General features: G+C 49.2%; 1 protein-coding gene across 2 annotated transcripts; it reads left to right on the top strand.

Annotated features, from left to right (window-relative positions):
- The first annotated feature begins 920 nt into the window (after positions 1 to 920).
- Positions 921 to 11,900, top strand: bmi1 (BMI1 proto-oncogene, polycomb ring finger). 2 transcript variants are annotated; one of them, NM_001015995.2, is given in 10 exon segments: positions 921 to 1,156; positions 6,556 to 6,689; positions 7,224 to 7,320; positions 7,928 to 7,983; positions 8,060 to 8,110; positions 8,566 to 8,674; positions 8,776 to 8,821; positions 9,205 to 9,303; positions 9,507 to 9,587; positions 9,663 to 11,061. In NM_001015995.2, coding segments are annotated over 9 exon segments (978 nt in total). In that variant the 5' UTR covers positions 921 to 1,156; positions 6,556 to 6,577; the 3' UTR covers positions 9,990 to 11,061.
- The last annotated feature ends 8,180 nt before the right edge of the window (positions 11,901 to 20,080 follow it).

Below are 20,080 nucleotides of genomic sequence, written 5' to 3'. Positions count from 1 at the left end.
AGTAGAGAAACGGGGAATCATGTATATGTAGTCCCTTGTCTTACCCGAGCAGACGGGGCAAGGAAATAAATGCATTATATGTATGAATATTACGTGCCAGAATACACAGTGAGGGATATAAATATATATATATATACACACTCAGTGTTATGAATCAGATCCCTGTGCCTGACAGCTCTGTGCCGGTGCATGCAGATCATTGATATATTATTTATGCCCCATGCCCTGAGTGACAGAGGGGGTAGATAAATACGTAGGCACATTGCATTGCTTAGTAAATGTCACAACCTGTCGGCACTGGGGCAAATGGCTCCAAATATCCAGATTGTGTTGGAAATGAGCGGAATACTTGTCAGCAGGTTTTGTGAATGTTTTGTGTTTATGTGGCGCAGAATAAGGGGGCCCCATTGCCTGCATATAACCCAAAGTAGAGCGGCTGAGGCGACGCTAAAACGACACGATAGCGCTAAGTGCCCCGGAGCCACAGTCGGTGTGGGAGCCGCTCACACAGGGTATAGGGGCACGGAGAGGGCCACACAGATGTGCCGGTAATACACAAGCGGTGTGAGTAGTGTGAGTGTGAGGCGGAGGCGCCAGGAGTGTGAGTGTGAGTGCTGCACTCATTCCCAGGCCGCCCTTAAGGAATGAAGCCACGTGACCGCGCTGGGAGGGGGAGCGGGCGGACTCCGAGCCATTTTGGGGACGGTGTCAGTTTCAGTGTGAGGCTCCAGCAGACGGAGCGCCCAGCCAGCCGGGGAGAGAGCGCCCAGCCAGCCGCATACACCTCCGCACTGATACAGGGAGCCGGAGTGAGCCCGGCACCGGCAGCTGGAGAGACTTGCACGGAGAAAGCAGCCCGACCGGGACAAAGCGCCGGGGATGGTATAACCTCCGCCACTGGCCGATCGGGAAGCGAGAGGCGGGAACGGTGCGGGCTCGGTGCGGGGGGCTCGGTGCGGGGGCCAGGCAGGAAGCGGTAACTGGAGCCATCGCTGAGGCGGCACTGCGCCTGGGGGATGTGCGGAGAGCGCTCTCTGTACTGACAGCGTCTGCAGCTCACATCAAGATGGCCGCCCCTGGGCTGCTGCTGCTCATCCGCTGAGCGCCCCCCGGGCACCGTATTGTCCCCGGACCCCCCAGCAACAGCACCCGAACGGTAAGTGCTCAACTCTCCCCCGGCGCCCCCCCCTCGGTGGGGGTGGGGTCTCCGTGAGCAGAGGGAGGAGGGGGGGCTGGCTGCTCCTGCACACAAATAAAGGGGAGGGGGAGTAGGGGGGGTGGGGTGTAAATAGAGGAGGCTGGAAAGGGGGTACACAGGTGGTTGGGGGGTTGCAATGGGGTGAGGGGGGGGCAAGGGGAACACGTGAGCAAATCAACATGGCATCTTCTGTGTGCCCATGCGTGCGGCTCCTCATTCTGTTTGTATCATTATATCGGTGTATCCCTGTGTGCTGTTCCACTATATTCTACTATATTGTCTTATATTGTCTCATATTGTGCCCCAGCAGTGCCACTCGGCCTCATTTCTACCCGCAGTATATACCATGCTGTGTCCTTTCCGTGGCTTTCTTCCCATTAACTCTGTGCTGCCTGCCTTACTGGGCCCCCTGAGTATACTCACACTGTGGCTGGGCCCCTGAGTATACTCACACTGTGGCTGGGCCCCTGAGTATACTCACACTGTGGCTGGGCCCCTGAGTATACTCACACTGTGGCTGGGCCCCTGAGTATACTCACACTGTGGCCCCCCTGAGTATACTCACACTGTGGCCCCCCTGAGTATACTCACACTGTGGCCCCCCTGAGTATACTCACACTGTGGCCCCCCTGAGTATACTCACACTGTGGCCCCCCTGAGTATACTCACACTGTGGCCCCCCTGAGTATACTCACACTGTGGCCCCCTGAGTATACTCACACTGTGGCCCCCCTGAGTATACTCACACTGTGGCCCCCTGAGTATACTCACACTGTGGCCCCCCTGAGTATACTCACACTGTGGCCCCTGAGTATACTCACACTCACACTGTGGCCCCCTGGGTATACTCACACTGTGATACTCACACTGTGGCCCCCCTGGGTATACTCACACTGTGGCCCCCTGGGTATACTCACACTGTGGGCCCCCTGGGTATACTCACACTGTGGCTGGGCCCCTGAGTATACTCACACTGTGGCTGGGCCCCTGAGTATACTCACACTGTGGGCCCCCTGGGTATACTCACACTGTGGGCCCCCTGGGTATACTCACACTGTGGGCCCCCTGGGTATACTCACACTGTGGGCCCCCTGGGTATACTCACACTGTGGGCCCCCTGAGTATACTCGCACTGGGCCCCAACTCTAGGGGCTAGGGGGGCATCGCTTGCTATAGATGTGCCCTGGCATCTCCCGGCCAGCTCTTTAGCCTATTACAATAAGCCTGTGCCATAAATCTGCCCCGCCAGGCAGCTGGGATAGAGAATATAATGTGCCTATGCGGGGCCTGGCTTTGTCATTCCTGCAACAGGAGAAGAACTAAGAACTGATTGAAAGCATGTGTCTGTGTTTGCTCCGTGTGCTCACTTGTCAGTTTGGGCAGTGCTGTGTAGTTGCACATGTTGGGGCACTGCAATGTGACAGCGACTCGGTGCTTCTAGCTCTGCCAGTGCTCCTGTGTGTTGCCTTCATTCAATACTCACCATCCTGTTTGGCACAGCAAGGGCTTAGGCTGAACATGAATGTGCTGAATTTGTAATCTGAAATATTTGGGGGCTGAAATAAAAAGGGCAAATAATATGGAGTTATGCTTGCATATTGAAGCCGAAACGTAATAGGGATTGTTTAAAATATAAAAAAAAATGTTGCTGAAATGTGCTTGAATTTAAAAAGGGGAAAATCAAAGAAGCTGCGAATTCTACACGTTGTTTGTATCGCTCAGTGCGAAAATTCGGAAGGTGAGATCAGCAATAGGATTGTGCGAATGGAAAAGTCTTCATTATCCTTGGGCCGCCAATAACCTCCTGAAATAACAAGTACCTGGCTGCAATGTAGCGACTGTCTTACTGCTCTCATACAGTCCCTGCGTGTATCCTATCAACAGCCCGGCCAGGTCTTTGCCTAACAAGCGCTAATTGTACATGCACATTACTGCCTTGTACTAGTCTCCCCCAGCTAGGAGCCAAAGTGATAGATCTCCTAGCCGCGCTGCTTAACCCCTTCTCGTTTGGCCAGTGTAAGGGCTCATTGTAAGGAATCTTGCCCCGGTTTTCCTCAGCCTGACATGTAGTTCTCAGACCCCCAACTTGTTTGTCAGCTGCCTTGCCAAGTAGTTCGTTGTGTTACAGTAACCAGCTGACTGGGGCTATTCAAGTGCCCCTCATATATAAGCTTTACTTATGTTCTTGGTGTGTTCTAAGCTGTTGGGTTTGTGCCAGAAAGAGTTAAAGTAGATCCAAATGAGAATAATGAAGGTGAATATGATGCATAAAGTTAAAGACTTGAGCGATTCAAGTCGCTTCCATTAAAGGGACTGTGCGGTCTGGAGTTGCCATATTAAAGGGAATTGTGCGCCACATGACAGTAGGTCAGGCATGTTTGGATCTGTAGTGTTGGATAAACTCAGGCTGGAAAACCCTAAGTACCTACATTTATCGCATTTGTTGGGTATGAACTATAGGAATATATATAAGGAATGGTACCCGATTTTCCGCTGTGCGAAGTGTTCCATTGGATGGCCAAAAAGACAATACAATTTACTATATTTCCCCGTTTGTTCTTTTGGAAATTTCCAGAGTGCCCCCCCTGCAAGTGAATGATATACAATATTACTCATATAAAATTGAGGTGATTCCGCCGGACTTGCTCAGGCGCTAGGGCTGCTACCCCAGCCGGGAGTGCGACCTTTGCTCTATTCATGTGCCAGTATAAATGGGCAGAAATGACAATTTCCATTCAATCTGTGCCCAGTGTCGCCCAGTCCCCGTTTTCCTGCCTGCCCTGTGCTGTCTAGCCTCGTCATTTACTCCAATATATTGGGGACGTTGCGCACATACGGACAGTTCATCTCCCGAATATAGAAATCTGATACCGGCATTTAGTTGAACTTTCCCTATTAAGATAGTTGTTCTCATTGGCCGATGCCTAGTTCCCCGAAGGGTACCTGCTCCCGTTCCCCTGCGCCCATTCCCCTGCGCCCATTCCCCTGCGCCCATTCCCCTGCTCCCATTCCCCTGCGCCCATTCCCCTGCGCCCATTCCCCTGCGCCCATTCCCCTGCGCCCATTCCCCTGCGCCCATTCCCCTGCGCCCATTCCCCTGCGCCCATTCCCCTGCGCCCATTCCCCTGCGCCCATTCCCCTGCGCCCATTCCCCTGCGCCCATTCCCCTGCGCCCATTCCCCTGCGCCCATTCCCTGCCCATGAGGTGCAGCTGAGAGCAGTGCTTGCCCAGAGCCCGGAGCTGAGCCCATCACATACATCTCCCGGAGCTGCCGCTTTTGCATCCATACTTTGTATTACCTGATTTTAAAAACGAATTTGTTACATTTATTTATTTTTTGTTCCCACGGAAGCCGAAAATGATTTTTTTTTCCGACCACTGCCCTTACTGATTTAGCAGAGTAGGTGCTGTAGTGCCAGCAGGCGGGCATGGTGTGCCATGTGCTCATATGTGCCATGCCCTGTGGCGTTAGAGGGGCACTGCTGTGGCTAAGTGTCCGGCCAGAGGGCCAGTCCCACAGGGGAGCAGCTTGTGCCGGGCCCGGCAGGGTTAACCCGCTTTAGCCGCTGCGGTTTGTGGGGTCAGGCGGGGGGTAATAGAGACCGGGGGGAGGGGCTGCCAGTGGCATTTGTGCGCCGAGCTTTCCCATTGGTCACTGCACCGCTCCCACTAGCGTGTATTGTTTGTGTCAAGTAACTGCCCGTGCTTCTATTCCTGCCCCTTTTGTACCTGAGTGTGGGAATGTGTGTGTCTCCTACTGCGGCCACCTGTGTGTATGTATATATGTATATAAGTGTGTGTGTGTGTGTGTATATAATGTATAATTGCTTTAGACGCCCTCCCCCTTCAAGCGCCCCCCTGCCTGCAGTTGCTGTGTGTTTGCTTCCCAGGCGGCAGTGCCTTTCCCTGTGTCTGTGCATGATCAAATCTCCCCGGTAGAGCCAGCTGGACCCTCCCCCAGGCCTGGGCCCTGTCGGTGTTCATTGCCTCTCTCTTCCTCTCTCCTAGCCAGTCCTTTGTGTCTCTCCTCCCTTCTTACTTTCCCTGTTCTCTCTCTTCTCTCTCTCTCTCTCTCTCTCTCTCTCTCTCTCTCTCTCTCTCTCCCTGTGCAGCTCCTGTCCTCTCTCTCCCCCTCCCCCTCTTGGAAGCCCCTGAATCTTGCTGCTTGCACTCTCTCTCTATCTGCTTGTTCTAGCCGGTATCCCCTAATCCTTCTCCCGGATACCTCAGCAGCCATCCTTTCCTATTGTCCCCGCCGCCCTTAGTTACCCCTCTGCTCCAGCCTGGGGGCTTGGGTACTGCTCCTGCACACACTCTCACACAGTGCCAACAGCCTCTCCCATGATTCTGAGCTGAGAACTTCACTGTCGCTGCTTCTAGTTGCTGCTATCCTTATCTAATATCCCAGAGGATTATGAAATCTCTTCCAGTTTCAGGATGCCTAGGTGCTCACAACCCCTTCTGGTGCCCGACACCCAAGAAAGCTCCTAACTAGGCCCCTGCTGGTACCGACCTATTATTGTGCAGGAGCCTGGCTATTGTGGGGTTCTGCTCCAGCTGAATCACCCTACTGATTGGCAGTGATCATCTGCCTAGGTACGTTGTGGATGGATTGATCTGCCCTCCTTCCTTCAAATCCCCCCTCAACCTTGCACTACTGCTGCTACAGAGAGAGTTCAGGCTTGAATGTCGATGTCCTTGTAAGGAAAGGATTAAGGTCCCAGGCACCTGCCTTAAGTCGCCCAGGTACTTGTCCTGGCAGCCCCCCGGCAGCCCGTAACGTTGGGTCTCCCTCCCATCTCCAGGCGGTGGCAGGGTGCCAAGTGTAAGTGCAGGTTGCTATGGTAACCGGGGGATTGAAGCTCTGGCACCAGCACAAGGCAATGCGTTTCCTTTCAGCAATAAACGGAGAGATCGTCTCATGGACTGGGAGCTGTCGGTGCCCTCTCTCCGGACCCGTATCCTACCTTCATTGAGGTGCCATTCTATAGTGAAATCGCCCTGCGACTTTGCAGCCTCTGTTGCTCAGCGCCGAGCTCACCTGCAGCCTTCCTCTGCCCGATCCTGGCCGTACCGCGGTGGGTTAGAGGCTTCCCATGGTGGCTGGCGGGATTGAGCCCTTATGGCTCTCGGACTATCTGTAAAACAGAGCTGGGCGCTCATTGCTGGAATGCTCTGGGGGGGGGGGTTATTCGTTGACTTCGGGACTGGGGCAAAACCTGGGGCTCCGGGTAATTCGGTAACAGCCGGGGTGTGAGATCTGGCACATAAATAACTGCAATGCCAGTCCTTTTCAGGGAGCCCCTTGACTCTGCCCCATTCCCATGGTAATAGCCCCCTGGTTTCTTTCTTTCAGAGACCCCACTTCCACCGCAAAAATGCATCGGACCACCAGGATTAAAATTACCGAGTTAAACCCACACCTCATGTGTGTGCTGTGTGGCGGATACTTCATAGATGCTACAACCATAATCGAATGTCTCCATTCCTGTAAGTACCCCCCATACGCTCCTGTAGGGACCCCCCATACGCCCCTGTAGGGACCCCCGATACGCCCCTGTAGGGACCCCCCGTACGCCCCTGTAGGGACCCCCGTACGCTCCTGTAGGGACCCCCCATACGCTCCTGTAGGGACCCCCCATACGCTCCTGTAGGGACCCCCCATACGCTCCTGTAGGGACCCCCCGTACGCTCCTGTAGGGACCCCCCGTACGCCCCTGTAGGGACCCCCCGTACGCCCCTGTAGGGACCCCCCGTACGCCCCTGTAGGTACGCCCCTGTAGGGACCCCCGTACGCTCCTGTAGGGACCCCCGTACGCTCCTGTAGGGACCCCCCATACGCTTTCCAAAATACCCCTGTAAATATATTCAGGTCTTTGTTCTACTCCCTCACAGCTAGGCTTTTCAGGACATTCCGGATAATAGATTGATTTTCGATAAACTGCACCCCCAATCCACTCGGAGATCGTTCCTTACTATAATTGCCATTTCGGTACTAACTTATCCCTGTTTAAATTGTAACAGTTTGTAAAACCTGCATCGTTCGGTATCTGGAGACCAGCAAATACTGTCCGATCTGTGATGTTCAAGTACATAAAACCAGGCCCCTTCTCAACATCAGGTGTGTAAAGGCCGCATGTAGGGTGCAGACAGTAGCTAATATTTAGTCTTATTTCACAGAATTTTTTTATAGTATTTTTATTGTTGAGGAAATCTGTTGCTTGTGTGTTTTGTCGGGTGCGATTTCATTTTATGTATCTGCCCAGTATGGCATTCATACCTTACCACAGTCTGCTACAAACTTATTAAGTATTTTAATGGTTAAATAACACCATCCTGGCCAATGAAGGTACTTGCATTGCTTCTAGCTAATATACATAGGATGATAGTAATTGATTAGGTTCAAATGTCTTACAATCGATGGTGTTTTCAAGTAAATATATATATTAATATATTTTATAATCCTATGTAGATGAGGGGACCTTAAGAAGAGCCACAGGTTTTGGAATTGTTTTAGGATCATGTAATGAGTTATTGACATTCAGTCGATTTAGCTATAATTAATATAATTATAATCAATTACTGGCCGCCGGTTTGGTACAAAACATCTTATTGGTTAAAATGGCTTTGTATACTTCGGATAGGTTCATTACATCAGCCCTAGGGTGCATATGAAGCCCAGATTCAAGCCTTTGCCAATGCTCATGGCTTTTGTTTTCCTTTTTTAGGGCAGACAAAACCCTTCAGGATATTGTGTATAAGTTGGTGCCAGGGCTTTTCAAAGGTAAGTATCGCTTGTCTGTCCCTGGGGCACCAGTCCCTTTGTCAGCAGTGCCCTAACGCGTCCGTGTCTCTCGCAGGTGAAATGAAGAGGAGAAGAGACTTTTATGCTGCTCATCCTTCTGCAGATGGTAACTCCAACTCCTTACTTACTCCCAGCAGCCTTAGGTGCAATGGCAGCAGTTCCCTTCTCTAGAACAGATTCCCCTGTCTCCAGAAAAGCAGAGCTCAGGCTAGTAAGATTTCTGGCACAATCGCCAGTCCTTTAGAGTAGAGTTATACCGACAAGGAGACTGTCAGGAAGGTGATTTGGCTTCTGCATTATTATGGGTAAAGCTGGCATTGGATAAGTGCAAGAACAATTGCCATGGGGCAGTGATGCTGGGTTTGCAGTTCATATTGGAATATATGGTGATGGTGATATATATGGTGATGGAGCCCCATTTAGTGGTATGTTCTGGGCCACCCAGCAGTAAGAACAATATTTAGGAGAGTATTCGGTGTAGCAGAATGTATTGGGACGGGTGAGGTTGGCATGGCAGGCCTTTGGGATAACGGCATTAAACAGATATTCCATGTTTTGCAGCTTCCAATGGCTCCAACGAGGATAGAGGAGAGGTCGCAGACGAGGACAAGAGGATCATTACGGACGATGAGATCATTAGCTTGTCCATCGAGTTCTTTGACCAAAACAGGTAAGATCCCATGTGGCCCCTAACCGCTATTTGTATGTGTCTATGCACTTGGGGGTTCTGCTTGGCGTCGGGAGTCAATATTCTATTTCCTCCTTCCCCAGGGCTGATCGGAAGGGAAGCAAAGACAAAGAGAAATCCAAGGAAGAGGTAAAAACACCATCCATTGCGGATTGGGTTTCTCTCAGTCTGGGATACAATGGTGTCTTTTAGTGATGACTTTAGTGGCATCTGAGTGGGTGGCTTTTATTGGAAAATGGGATCCCCTCATTAGTTGACTGTTAATGGACCAGGAGGGTTCGGCGACCTTTAACGTAACTTTGCTGCCAGGATATTACTGTACAATCAATGTTACTACAAGGGATATATGAACGGAGACTGGATGATCCTATAGGCTTTAGTGCCAGCTATACAGAAACACTTCGGGCACCAGCATTTATTAGAAAGGGATACTATTAAAGCCTGAGACCGGAGCGCCATGTACAGTAGTTGTGGGCTGTGCATTTACTTTGCGTGCTGTGTCCCCATTGCAGGCCAATGACAAGCGCTACCTGCGCTGCCCAGCCGCCCTCACAGTCATGCATCTAAGGAAGTTCCTGAGAAGTAAGATGGACATCCCCAGCAATTTCCAGGTAAGTAACTGGCCAGCCAGTAACAAGATACAGCATTAATATGCTCGGTGTCATATGTACCGGACTGGGCAGGCTCGTACCGGCCGATACGGTTGGTGCCAACACGTTGCCATAGATGGGCTCCGCTTGCGAGTCGCTGCTATGCGCAAAGCCCCTCTCCCCTTCCCTATGAGACACTGAGGCCACATTGTGTTTCCCCATAGATCGATGTGATGTACGAGGAGGAACCGCTGAAGGACTATTACACCTTAATGGATATTGCTTATATCTACACCTGGAGAAGGGTAAGTAGCCATGCTTGCTTCAGTAGAGTTGCCACACCGATTGCCCTTTCTCTAACCTCTCCATTTCCCTTGCAGAACGGGCCCCTTCCGTTGAAGTACAGAGTAAGACCGACCTGTAAAAGAATGAAGATAAACCCACACACCGACAGGATAACCAACACTAGCGGGGACATGGAAAGTGACTCTGGCAGCGACAAAGCGGGCAGCCTGGGTGGCGGCATGCCTTCCACCTCCTCCTGTATGCCAAGCCCCAGCACCCCTGTGCAGTCCCCGCACCCACAGTTCCCCCACATCTCCAGCACCATGAATGGAACCAGCTCCAGCAGCAGCCACCAGAACCCCTTCGCCAACAGAGCAAGGAAAATATCCTTAAACGGAGCCTCTGCCATCTCTTCGGGATGAGGGCGCCCCCTAGGGATGGGAGGACTGGCGCACCGCCTGGTTCCTAGATCTCTCCATACCATTGCAGCTTTCTAGATGCTAATATGTGTGGCGTTTTGTCCAAATCGCTTTCTTTGTAGTGAAACCATATATCGCCCAGGAGTGAATCCAGAGGATTATTATTTAAAGGTTACAGTGAAAGACTCTTGAAAGTGTTATTTAGTTGGCTAACCAATGGTATGGGATGTGGATGTCGCGCTGGATGCAGGGGAGGATACTTTTGGATGGATGAGGCATTGGCTTTATTGACCTTGGAACAGGGCATTGTTGGGCCACTGTGGATATACAAACCGTAGCTACACTATGTGGGTGGCAGTTAGGAATGATCATGTTGGATGTACAAGTTGTGCACTTCCAGTGGATACCCTTGGCATCGCATGGATCTCACCCTGCTGGATATATTGTGTGCCCTCTTTGATAGCTCTGCTTGTTGGCTTACCGTGCCCTGGGCTTGTTGTGTTTGGGAAGGATCCAAGACCAGACAAACGGTGGATTAAGTCATTTGGAGTACAAGGGGGATCTCTTGGGAACAGACCCACCACCAGCTCTTTTCTGTGTGTGGACTAATAGAAAGCGATCATCTTGTCACATCCAGCCGAGAGATACATAGAGACGCATCTATGTAGCCATTTCACTGTGAATAGCGTTAGCCATGTTGATTTCTTTCTTTTTTTTTCATATTTCATTTGTCCTGGCACCCAATTTACTACCAGAGCACCCAGCACCCCAGATGGCATATCTGGAAGCAAATTGGTTCATTTGTCGCTGCACAGAATTGGTCAAGTTATGAAAAAAAAATCATGAAACAAAAAAGAAACGCATTGTTTTCCAGTTTTACAATCTTTGCCTAAAGAAAGCGGGTATTACCGTTTTATTTTAGTGACTTGTATAAATGATTCGCTTTTGTAAGAATCAGTTGGCATTCTGCGTGTTGAACAATGCCATATTGGTATATGACATAACAGGAGACAGTATTGTATGATATATTTATAAATACTATAATGAAAATTATTGTGTTTCATGCACTCACAAATGATTGTTAAGGTTCATTCTTTTTTTAATTATTTTTCCCAAAAATCTATCCGAATTGTCAGTTTGATAGCACAGCCTTGAGGAGTCCCAGGGGCACAAGTCTGTTTGTCAGCATCAAGTCAGTATGGTTCCAAGCAATAAGGGCCCACAGTGTGTTTGTTTTTAACTCTCCTAAGTACAGTGTAAAATCCACAACTTGTTTGGGAAGTACCAGCTGTTTGCAGTGTTAAATTAAAACTAATAATATTGCTATTATCTGGTAAAATGACCCCCCCCCCCTTCAGTTAATAATGAGTTTCTTACATCTCTTCAAGGACCATTTTCATAATTATCTGAAAGGTTTTTGATTATTGCCCCCACACAGCTGTGACAGAACTACATCTCCTAATCTACCTCCATAGCCAATTAGTCAGGGGGTACTAGGGGTTGTAGTTTAGCCACCAGTAGATCTGCTCTGATCAAGCTCCTTGCATCTTCAATATATTGGCCCAGAGAGTTGACAATAGACTGGCTTGGATCCAGCCTGGTGTCTGCTGATCATTGAGTGTAATGTTGGTAAGGAAATTCGTGGCACATCATTTCATTGTCTCCAGTCTACAAATGAAAGAAGCACAATTCTATTGCTTTCTCTTCTCGCTTATAGTCATTAAACCGTTACTTTTACATATTCCTGGTATCCCGTTTCATTCCTCTTCTGGGAAATCCTTCAGTCTGGTGAAAGACAGCAGCAGTCATTTGTTCATTGTTAGTAACCAGTTTTCCCAACAGTATATCTGTTCTTAAAACAATATTGTACCGTTTACATATATGCTTAATATGTATTAAACTGTGCTGAAACGAGGTAGACGGCGATTTATGATTTGGCCCTGAGCCAGTGCTGAGATTCTTGGAAAGGAAGGGGTTAAAGAAGCTGTTATTCTTATACAATCGTAAGAGTAGCCAAAGCCGTAATCAATATTCGCCTTGAAGTGCCAGCATACATCATAGGTGATCAATCACTGTCTATGTAATATGTCCAACGCACAATAGCCCGTGTGCCTTAAAGATTCCCTTGTTTATTGGCCTAAGTGAGATTGATCATTGGGCCCTATTCTAGAGATGGGAGTTGCTACTCATCTCATCATACATACATACATACATACATACATACATACACATATATGTATATATAAACACGCACACAGTTCAAAGTACTTGAAGATTCCTGTTCATGTTTTCATTTCTGTACTTAAATGTGTGATAAAAACTGAGATTTCATGTTTATGCGGTACTGACTGGCTTTGTACATATAATTGGTTAAAAAATATTGAATTGTTATTGAGGGACAGATCAAATGAGATCGAGATTGGAACAAACCGTATTAATGGAAAGATGAGAACTGGCCTTGTTTATACACACCCATCATTACTACAAATTGTGACTTTACTGCTTTATTTGGAAGGAATACAACGATCGATGCTAATTATTTGTCCTTCATGAACAAACTCTGATCTTAGGGGTATGGCAGAAAAGACCCATAACTTGCTAGTTATCCATACATTTAACACCAATAACATAGGTAACAGTGATTCAGTACCATTGGCGTTAAGTGTGGATGTGGCTCACAGAATCCTGCGAAAGCTAAAGGTTCCTATGAGATTAACGGGGTTGCAGAAGATCACAGTTCTATGCACTAAGTAGCACATGTTTGCGCTGCAGCAAAACATATTCTCAGACAGCTCCAGCCTGAAGATTGTCCCATGTACCCACCAAGTCAAGTCAGCCTGAGCGAAGATGCGCACGAAAATACAGTCGGAATTGCACGGAGTGTGCTGAGCATATCGCGCTTCGCTTCCGCACAGACATGTTGGGAATCCCAGCTGGCTCTGGTGTTTGTATTCGGCTTTGTCCGAGAGGATTCCCTTTCCCCAGAGGATGTTTGTGTATGTGCTTAGTAACTAGCTGCCCCAGGCCCTGCTTTGCCGGACATTCCCAGCAGTTTGTGTTGTTTATGGATTTGTTTCTTCCCAAGTCCAGGAAAGGCAGCGCCTCAGTAGCAATGCCAGGCGGCTGTAGCGATTTAACGCTGTCCCGCTACCCAACCTGCCGCTGTTAGCTACACATGCCCGGCGGTTACACCAGGTGCAGTTTCCTGTTTCCGACTCTATTGCAGAGCGAGAAAAGCGGCGGATTTCCTTCCCATTCCCCTCTCCCTCCTGCCCGTGTGGGTTACACACAGCGACCGGCGATAGGCAGCGATTCCTGCTGCATCCCCAGCACTGCGCCCCTTACACTCAGCCCTCTCTGCAGCTTTGCCCTGAATCGCATCGCTCGCAGTTTTGTGCTGCTATTATTGTAGCAGGTATTTCTATCTCTGTGTTTGTGTTGCAAATACCTCGCAGCAATTCTCCCACACTATTCACTATTAAATCACGCTGCACTTACAACGGAAAACTGGCAAATGCGCGATTAGTCGCGTTTAGTGCACCATCACACTTTAGCTAAATACCGATTCACTAGCCAAACGCCTCCCAGTCGCACCTGCCTGAGCCAGTGGGAAACGACAGATTCGAGGTTTAAGTAAATGGGTGTCACTTGGGTGGGGGGGTGAATGAATAGCCGTATTATTAGACTGAGGGCACCCCCGCATCGTGTTGTGATGCGTTCAGTTAAAGCCCCAGATGAGGATAAGCAAAGCATTAGCAAATCGCAGTCTATCGCAGTCTATCCCTCTCTCTGCGCCACAAAGCTGAGATTCCGTGCAGGTTGCAGTCTTTCCAGCAGCCATCTTGCGCCTGCGCACTAGGAGCATTGTGCTTCTTTTTACCACAGTCCCGCCATGTGATAAAAGACCTTTATCCGTTGCCTGCGCTAAGAAGGCCGGGCCCGCTCCCTGGATTTCTGTCCCGCATCCCCCATACCTAGCGCTGGGCTAATGCTAATAGCGCCCATCGGGATGTACAAAGGGTTTAGCAGCCTAAAGTGGGGAGCCAGTCCGTAACACTGAGCCTTTGTGTGCATGAACCCGATGCTTCCCTCTCCCTGCCTGCCCTGTCACTCACACACAAACTCCTTGCTTTATAGCCCAAATCCTGTGAGATCTTTCACACGCATCCAATCCACTTTACCCGTAGTCCCAGAATAATCCCAGCCCCCCGGGAATAGTGGGGTTTGCACTTAGTGGGGAAACAATGGCCACACTATCCGAGATTGCATTCGGTTCTCTGCTTTTGTTTTTGTTGGACCCGGCATTATAAGCAATTAACGGCCAATTAACGGCAATGTACGGAATTCAAGATTTAAGTACTGTGTCCCCAGTATAAATATCACTAGTAACCGGTACCGGTACTTTGTGCAGAACCTCTGCCTTCAATTTCCCTGTTCTGTTTGTTTTGGTCAGCTCCTCCCTTCCATGGTACTGGGGGCTCCATGCTGGTGCCGGACAGGTAAGGAGAGAAACTCTGGGGCGGGCGGCTTTGTTGGAGCTTATCAGTCCAATCAGAACCTCGCAAGGATATCACCATTAAACAGAACCATCTGAAGTAATACATCTATAATCATCTCTTTTAATAAAAATAATATAAGGAAGAATCCATTTACCAATAATGTGGGTACCTGGAAATAAGGGAGAGTTTTAAATGGAAATTTAATAAGTGATAGCGACAGGCCAAACGCCTAACAGGACATAGCCATACAAAGTTATATAAAGTGCATGTAAATATCCACTCAGTGCTAGTGCTGTATGCACCCCAAGCTTCTATTCGGATCAGTGTCCTATCTTATATTAGCATTGTTACATGATTTAGCGCAGTGTGTAGAAATGTGCAAATTCCGTGCAAGGGCTCCACTTTTCTGTGTGTAGAATTTAGAAATAGAAATGTACAAACCGAATTGCGCCTGTGACATTAGGCGCTCAGAAAATAATTGCCCTCCTCAAATGCTGCAGGTTGTATCGGAGTTGGAGCTTCCCTGAGTTTGCATTAGCGACAGGCGCAACCTTTTCGCCTATTCCTGTACTGACATTGGAATCATAATTGAAGTTGTAACTGGTCTCTATAAACCTGGTTGGTATGTTCCATTGGCACATCATTATGAAGAGCATCTCGAATTTATCCATGTCTGGGAAGAGAAATGCTGGGCTTATTTATCAACTAAGAGCAGTCTAGCAGCGCATACAGTACAATTCTATCGAATCTATCAAACACTTTTGTTTGCACAATGGAAATGGATTTTTAAAGGCATAATCCCCCCACCCGTATTTGCTAAAGAACTCTTCTTTGTACCCCGGTGATTGTGATATGGTCAGGTACACCAGCGCCCCAAGAAAACGCAAGGCAAAACAGCGTCATATACAAACGCCTGTGCGCAGTGCATTTACTGCAAACACAAATATCCATCAATCCTGTCCCGTTGAGCCCCAGATTGTGCATGTCTGTAGCTTCCAGATCACTGGCAATTGCCAGAGACGACTGTTAGTTATACTAGTTACACATTAGCACACACATTGGAGACCTTGTATCGCCCAAACGCAACCTCTCTGGATTTTAGGGATGTAAAATACTGAGCATTCCCGAATTCAGCCATTCCTCCAAATTGTGTTTAAAATGATACAAATCGAAGACTCATTTTAACTACAATCCCCGGTGAGCATTCTAAAAAGATTTCAGCAGGATATCGATGGGGAGGGGTGCGATCGATCAGTACGTGCAGCAGTGCGATTACAGACAGCAGTCTCTGGCACTGCAGCACCGTGTCCCCTGCACAGCATCAGGGGTTAAATAGCCGCAGGATCAGCTGGATAACAGCGCCCAGTGCACATGTCAGTGCCCGTGTGCCCAGCCTGTCAGTGGCAGTGCCTGTGTGCCCAGCCTGTCAGTGGCAGTGCCTGTGTGCCCAGCCTGTCAGTGGCAGTGCCTGTGTGCCCAGCCTGTCAGTGGCAGTGCCCGTGTGCCCAGCCTGTCAGTGGCAGTGCCCGTGTGCCCAGCCCCGTCAGTGGCAGTGCCCGTGTGCCCAGCCCGTCAGTGGCAGTGCCCGTGTGCCCAGCCTGTCAGTGGCAGTGCCCGTGTGCCCAGTCCGTCCAGTGGGCCAGTGCCCGTGTGGCCCACCTGTCTAGTGGCCAGTGCCCGTGTGCGCCAGCCTGTCCACTCGGGGTGGCAGTGCCTGTGTGCCCAGACACTGTTCAGTGGGCAGGCCTGATGTGGCCCAGCCCTGTCAGTGGGCAGTGGCCCGTGTGGCCCAGCCTGTCAGTGCCTGTGTGCCCAGCCTGTTCAGTTGGCAGTGCCCCGTGTGCCCAGCCTGTCAGTGCCTGTGTGCCCAAGCCTGTCAGTGGCAGATGCCTGTGTGGCCCAGCCCTGTCAGTGCCTGTGTGCCCAGCCTGTCAAGCTGGCAGTGCCTGTAGTGCCCAGGCCCTGTCAGTGGCAGTGCCCCGTGGTGGCCCAGCCTGTCAGTGGCAGTCGCCCCGTAGTGCCCAGTTCCGTCAGTGGGCCAGTGCCGCCGTGTGCCCAGCCCTGTCAGGTGGCAAGTGCCCGATGTGCCCAGTCCGTCCAGTGCAGTGCCCGCTGTGCCCAGCCTCTCAGTGGCAGTGCCTGTGTGCCGCAGCCTGTCAGTGGCAGTGCCCGTGTGGGCCCAGTCCAGTCCAGTGGCAGTGCCCGTGTGCCCAGCCTGTCAGTGGCAGTGCCCGTGTGCCCAGCCTGTCAGTGGCAGTGCCCGTGTGCCCAGTCCGTCAGTGGCAGTGCCCGTGTGCCCAGCCTGTCAGTGGCAGTGCCCGTGTGCCCAGCCTGTCAGTGGCTGACTTTGCTCCCCCTTACCAGCCCGGGCCGTTACCTAAGGGCTTTGTTCTTACATATTCCCACTCCCACAGTGACACACAGTCAGGTTCAGGAGTAACAAGATTCTTCTCTTGCCCCAGTTGTGCCAGTGCCATCCCCAGTCAGTGCCCACCCCCATGCCAGTCAGTACCATGTCCCTCTCCCTCCCGTGTCACTCCCAGCAGTGCATCTCCCAGCCCCACACCATGAAACTCTAGATTCATACCACCCCTATCATATTTATATCCGCTCTGAACCCTAATGTGATGGACAGACATAAATAACACGCATTGCGCACACAGCGCAAACAGTGAAGCGGCGGGGGCGCTCATTATACAACTGTAGAGGGGCCCGTTATTTCTGGGCACCATGCAAATGCTGCATATGTCACAGGGGGCAAATGTTATACCTATATGGAACCCAAGGAAAACGGATTTCAAGTCTTTCCTATCCCCGACCATGTAGGCCCCAGGGGCCGCGCCGCCATCCCGCTGGATGGATAGGGAATAGATCAGGAAAGCAGGCAGACTCAGGTCAATGGCTGGGACTCCCACCCACACCGTTAGCCTTGCTCACTGCCTGAAGGTTTGAGAGCCCAGCTAATCTATTGCCCCATACAGTGAGACAGCGCTCAGCTCAGGCTCCGGTGTTATCGCCCTGGGAGACTGCACTTACACTGAGGTACAACCGGCCAACACAATCATTTCCCTGAGCGGAGGAACAAAGCAATCACTGCACGTACAGGGGAATGGGGGAGGAATGGGAACATGTGCTTCACTCGGTGGGGAGAAGCGCTAATCAGTGCAACTGTGAGGAGGAGGGGCGGGGCGCTCACTGCATGCACAGAGCACTGCAACCCGCACTGCATGATGGGGAGAACACACTGCACCCTGGGACTGTGAAAGGCTATAAGAACCCCCGCTGTGTCCGCACTGCCGAGTCAGACTGGGGCACAATACACTGTTACAGCCATTGCACAGGGAGACAGCACGGACAGGCTTCTCTGTACTCAGAGAGAAATGCTATTTAGCATCTATGGTATAAGGAGGAATCCTGCCCAGCTCTCGTACAAAACTCTATGGTGAAACTGCACTGCATGTACACTGCACTAAACTCTATGGTAGAGGGAAACATGCTCGGACACAGCAACGAACAGAGGGAACGAATCGCATGTGCAGTGTTTGTGTCTCACACATACTCCCTGTACCTTGTACTAAACTATACACGGAGAAGCACTGCATGTACACTCTGATACCCTCTAATTTGCACAGAGAAGCCACTTCATGCACAGCATATACTGTACATTGTACTTAACTTTATGTTGTAGTGAGAAAATAGTCCATGTACACTGTGTGATACAGAGATATATTCTACATATACACTGTTCTAAACTCTAATGTACAGGAAGACATGTACCCCGTACTATTGTACATAAAGAATATACCGTATGTAGCCTGTACTAAACTTTATTGTACACAGGGGAAAATACTGTATGTACCTTGAACTAAATTACATTGTGCAGGGGAAAAATGTCGAACATACATAAATATATAACAATATAGAACGGGGCAAAATACTAAGTGCACCCTATACTAAACTATATTGCACATAGAGGAAATAAACACTGTATGTACCGTTTACTAAACGCGATTGTACAGAACAAAAATACTGTATCACCCTCTAAAAAACTATATTGTACAGATGGTAACGTACTGTATATACCCCGTGCTAATTTTTGTAGTAGAGAGAGAAAAAAAACATGCAAGAATATTGTATTACACTCTGATACAGAGAGGACATTCAAAACTCTAATGTTTTTATGTCAAAAAATATAGCTGCATGTACACTATGTAAAACTATATGATACAGAAAGAAATACAGCATATACTCTATACAAAGATTTATGGTACAAGAGTTCTGCTGGATGAACCTATACTTACAACTAAATTGTGGGAGAAAGTCCTGCATGTACCCTGAGCTGTGTGGTACAAAGAATATTGCAAACGCTGAGTACACAATTATAGGGATATAATACTCCGTGTACCCTGTTGTGGTAGGGGAAAGGACACTGCAGGGCAGCAAATGTAGGATATATTCATTGTGAGTAAATAGGGTGGGAACAATAGCTCTGTACTTATATCTATGAAGATAAACTAAAATCAAAATGCCATGACTTGTGCTGGGGGTACGCCATTAGCGCACTGGGGGCAGACACGAAAGCTTAACCCATAATACTTTCTCTACCAAAGTCACATCACTTACACACCTTCTCTGCTTTTGCACAAATACATGGGGTACAAACAATATGGCAGCCAACTAAATGGTTCTGTAGTGGGAGTCACTATTATTCATATAACAAGAATAATCCGATAGAGATCAGATCCCTGCGCTCACTGCATTAGGGACAGGGAGCACCATACACTGCCTGCAAGGTGAGGGCAGGACACACGATAGAGGATGCACCGACAGGTACTGTCCTGGAAATATTAGTCGCTACAATTCTCCATAGGGAAAATGTAAAGCGATTTATTTATGTGTATATGTTTTATATGGATATATTTATACCCCATATTGATAAGTATGTCCCTAATTATACAAAAATGAAAGAGATGGTGAGTTGCCCCTTTGGTGAGTTTATTTTTACTCTATAATAAATGCGCCCCTGGGGTGGAAAATTGTACACACGCAGTATTACTACTACCCCAAAAATATATCTCTGCGTTTCTTCTCAAACTGCAAAGTAGAGAGGAGATCTACCCATGGTTTATATCAGACAAGGGGTAAAGTTGTAGCTCTTATTACACTTCGATGGACAAGCAGCTTCTAATAGATCTGTGTTACACATGTTACTGACACAAGTCAAGCCGAAACCAATGTTATGTAAGTAGCTCCGCTCTCCCTATGTAATAACAGGCGTTAGTGCTGCACAGACAACGCCGAGCACTAACACAACAGACTATAGGACACTGAGCTGTTGCTGCGTGTAACAGAGCCCAGGATTATTAAAAGCAGATACACCAATAATTGCGGTTTGCAGCCTCCCCCAATAAAGGTGCTTTGTTACATACACACGTTTGTTTTGTGTTGATTCATTTGGGCCAACACAAAGGGGCTCATTCCACACCCGCAATTATACGATTTAAAGGAAACTGGAGACGCGTTAAACCGGAAAATCAATGAGCACGGTGCATGGGATTGGCGTTGGTCACTAATTGCAGGAGATTATTATGGGTG

Source organism: Xenopus tropicalis, chromosome 6 (assembly GCF_000004195.4).
Source record: "Xenopus tropicalis strain Nigerian chromosome 6, UCB_Xtro_10.0, whole genome shotgun sequence".
In the NCBI taxonomy this organism is placed as follows: Eukaryota; Metazoa; Chordata; class Amphibia; order Anura; family Pipidae; genus Xenopus; species Xenopus tropicalis.
Note: the sequence above shows the minus strand (reverse complement) of the source record. Positions and strands in the feature narration are given on the sequence as shown.

What these genes read in the sequence shown, in the direction of transcription:
- bmi1 (XM_012964670.3), top strand. Translation starts at nt 6,578, where the DNA reads ATGCATCGGACCACCAGGATTAAAATTACCGAGTTAAACCCACACCTC. An exon ending in AGGCCCCTTCTCAACATCAG is followed by an intron (nt 7,321 to 7,927) that starts GTGTGTAAAGGC and finishes TTCCTTTTTTAG; the next exon opens with GGCAGACAAAACCCTTCAGG. An exon ending in ACATCCCCAGCAATTTCCAG is followed by an intron (nt 9,304 to 9,506) that starts GTAAGTAACTGG and finishes GTTTCCCCATAG; the next exon opens with ATCGATGTGATGTACGAGGA.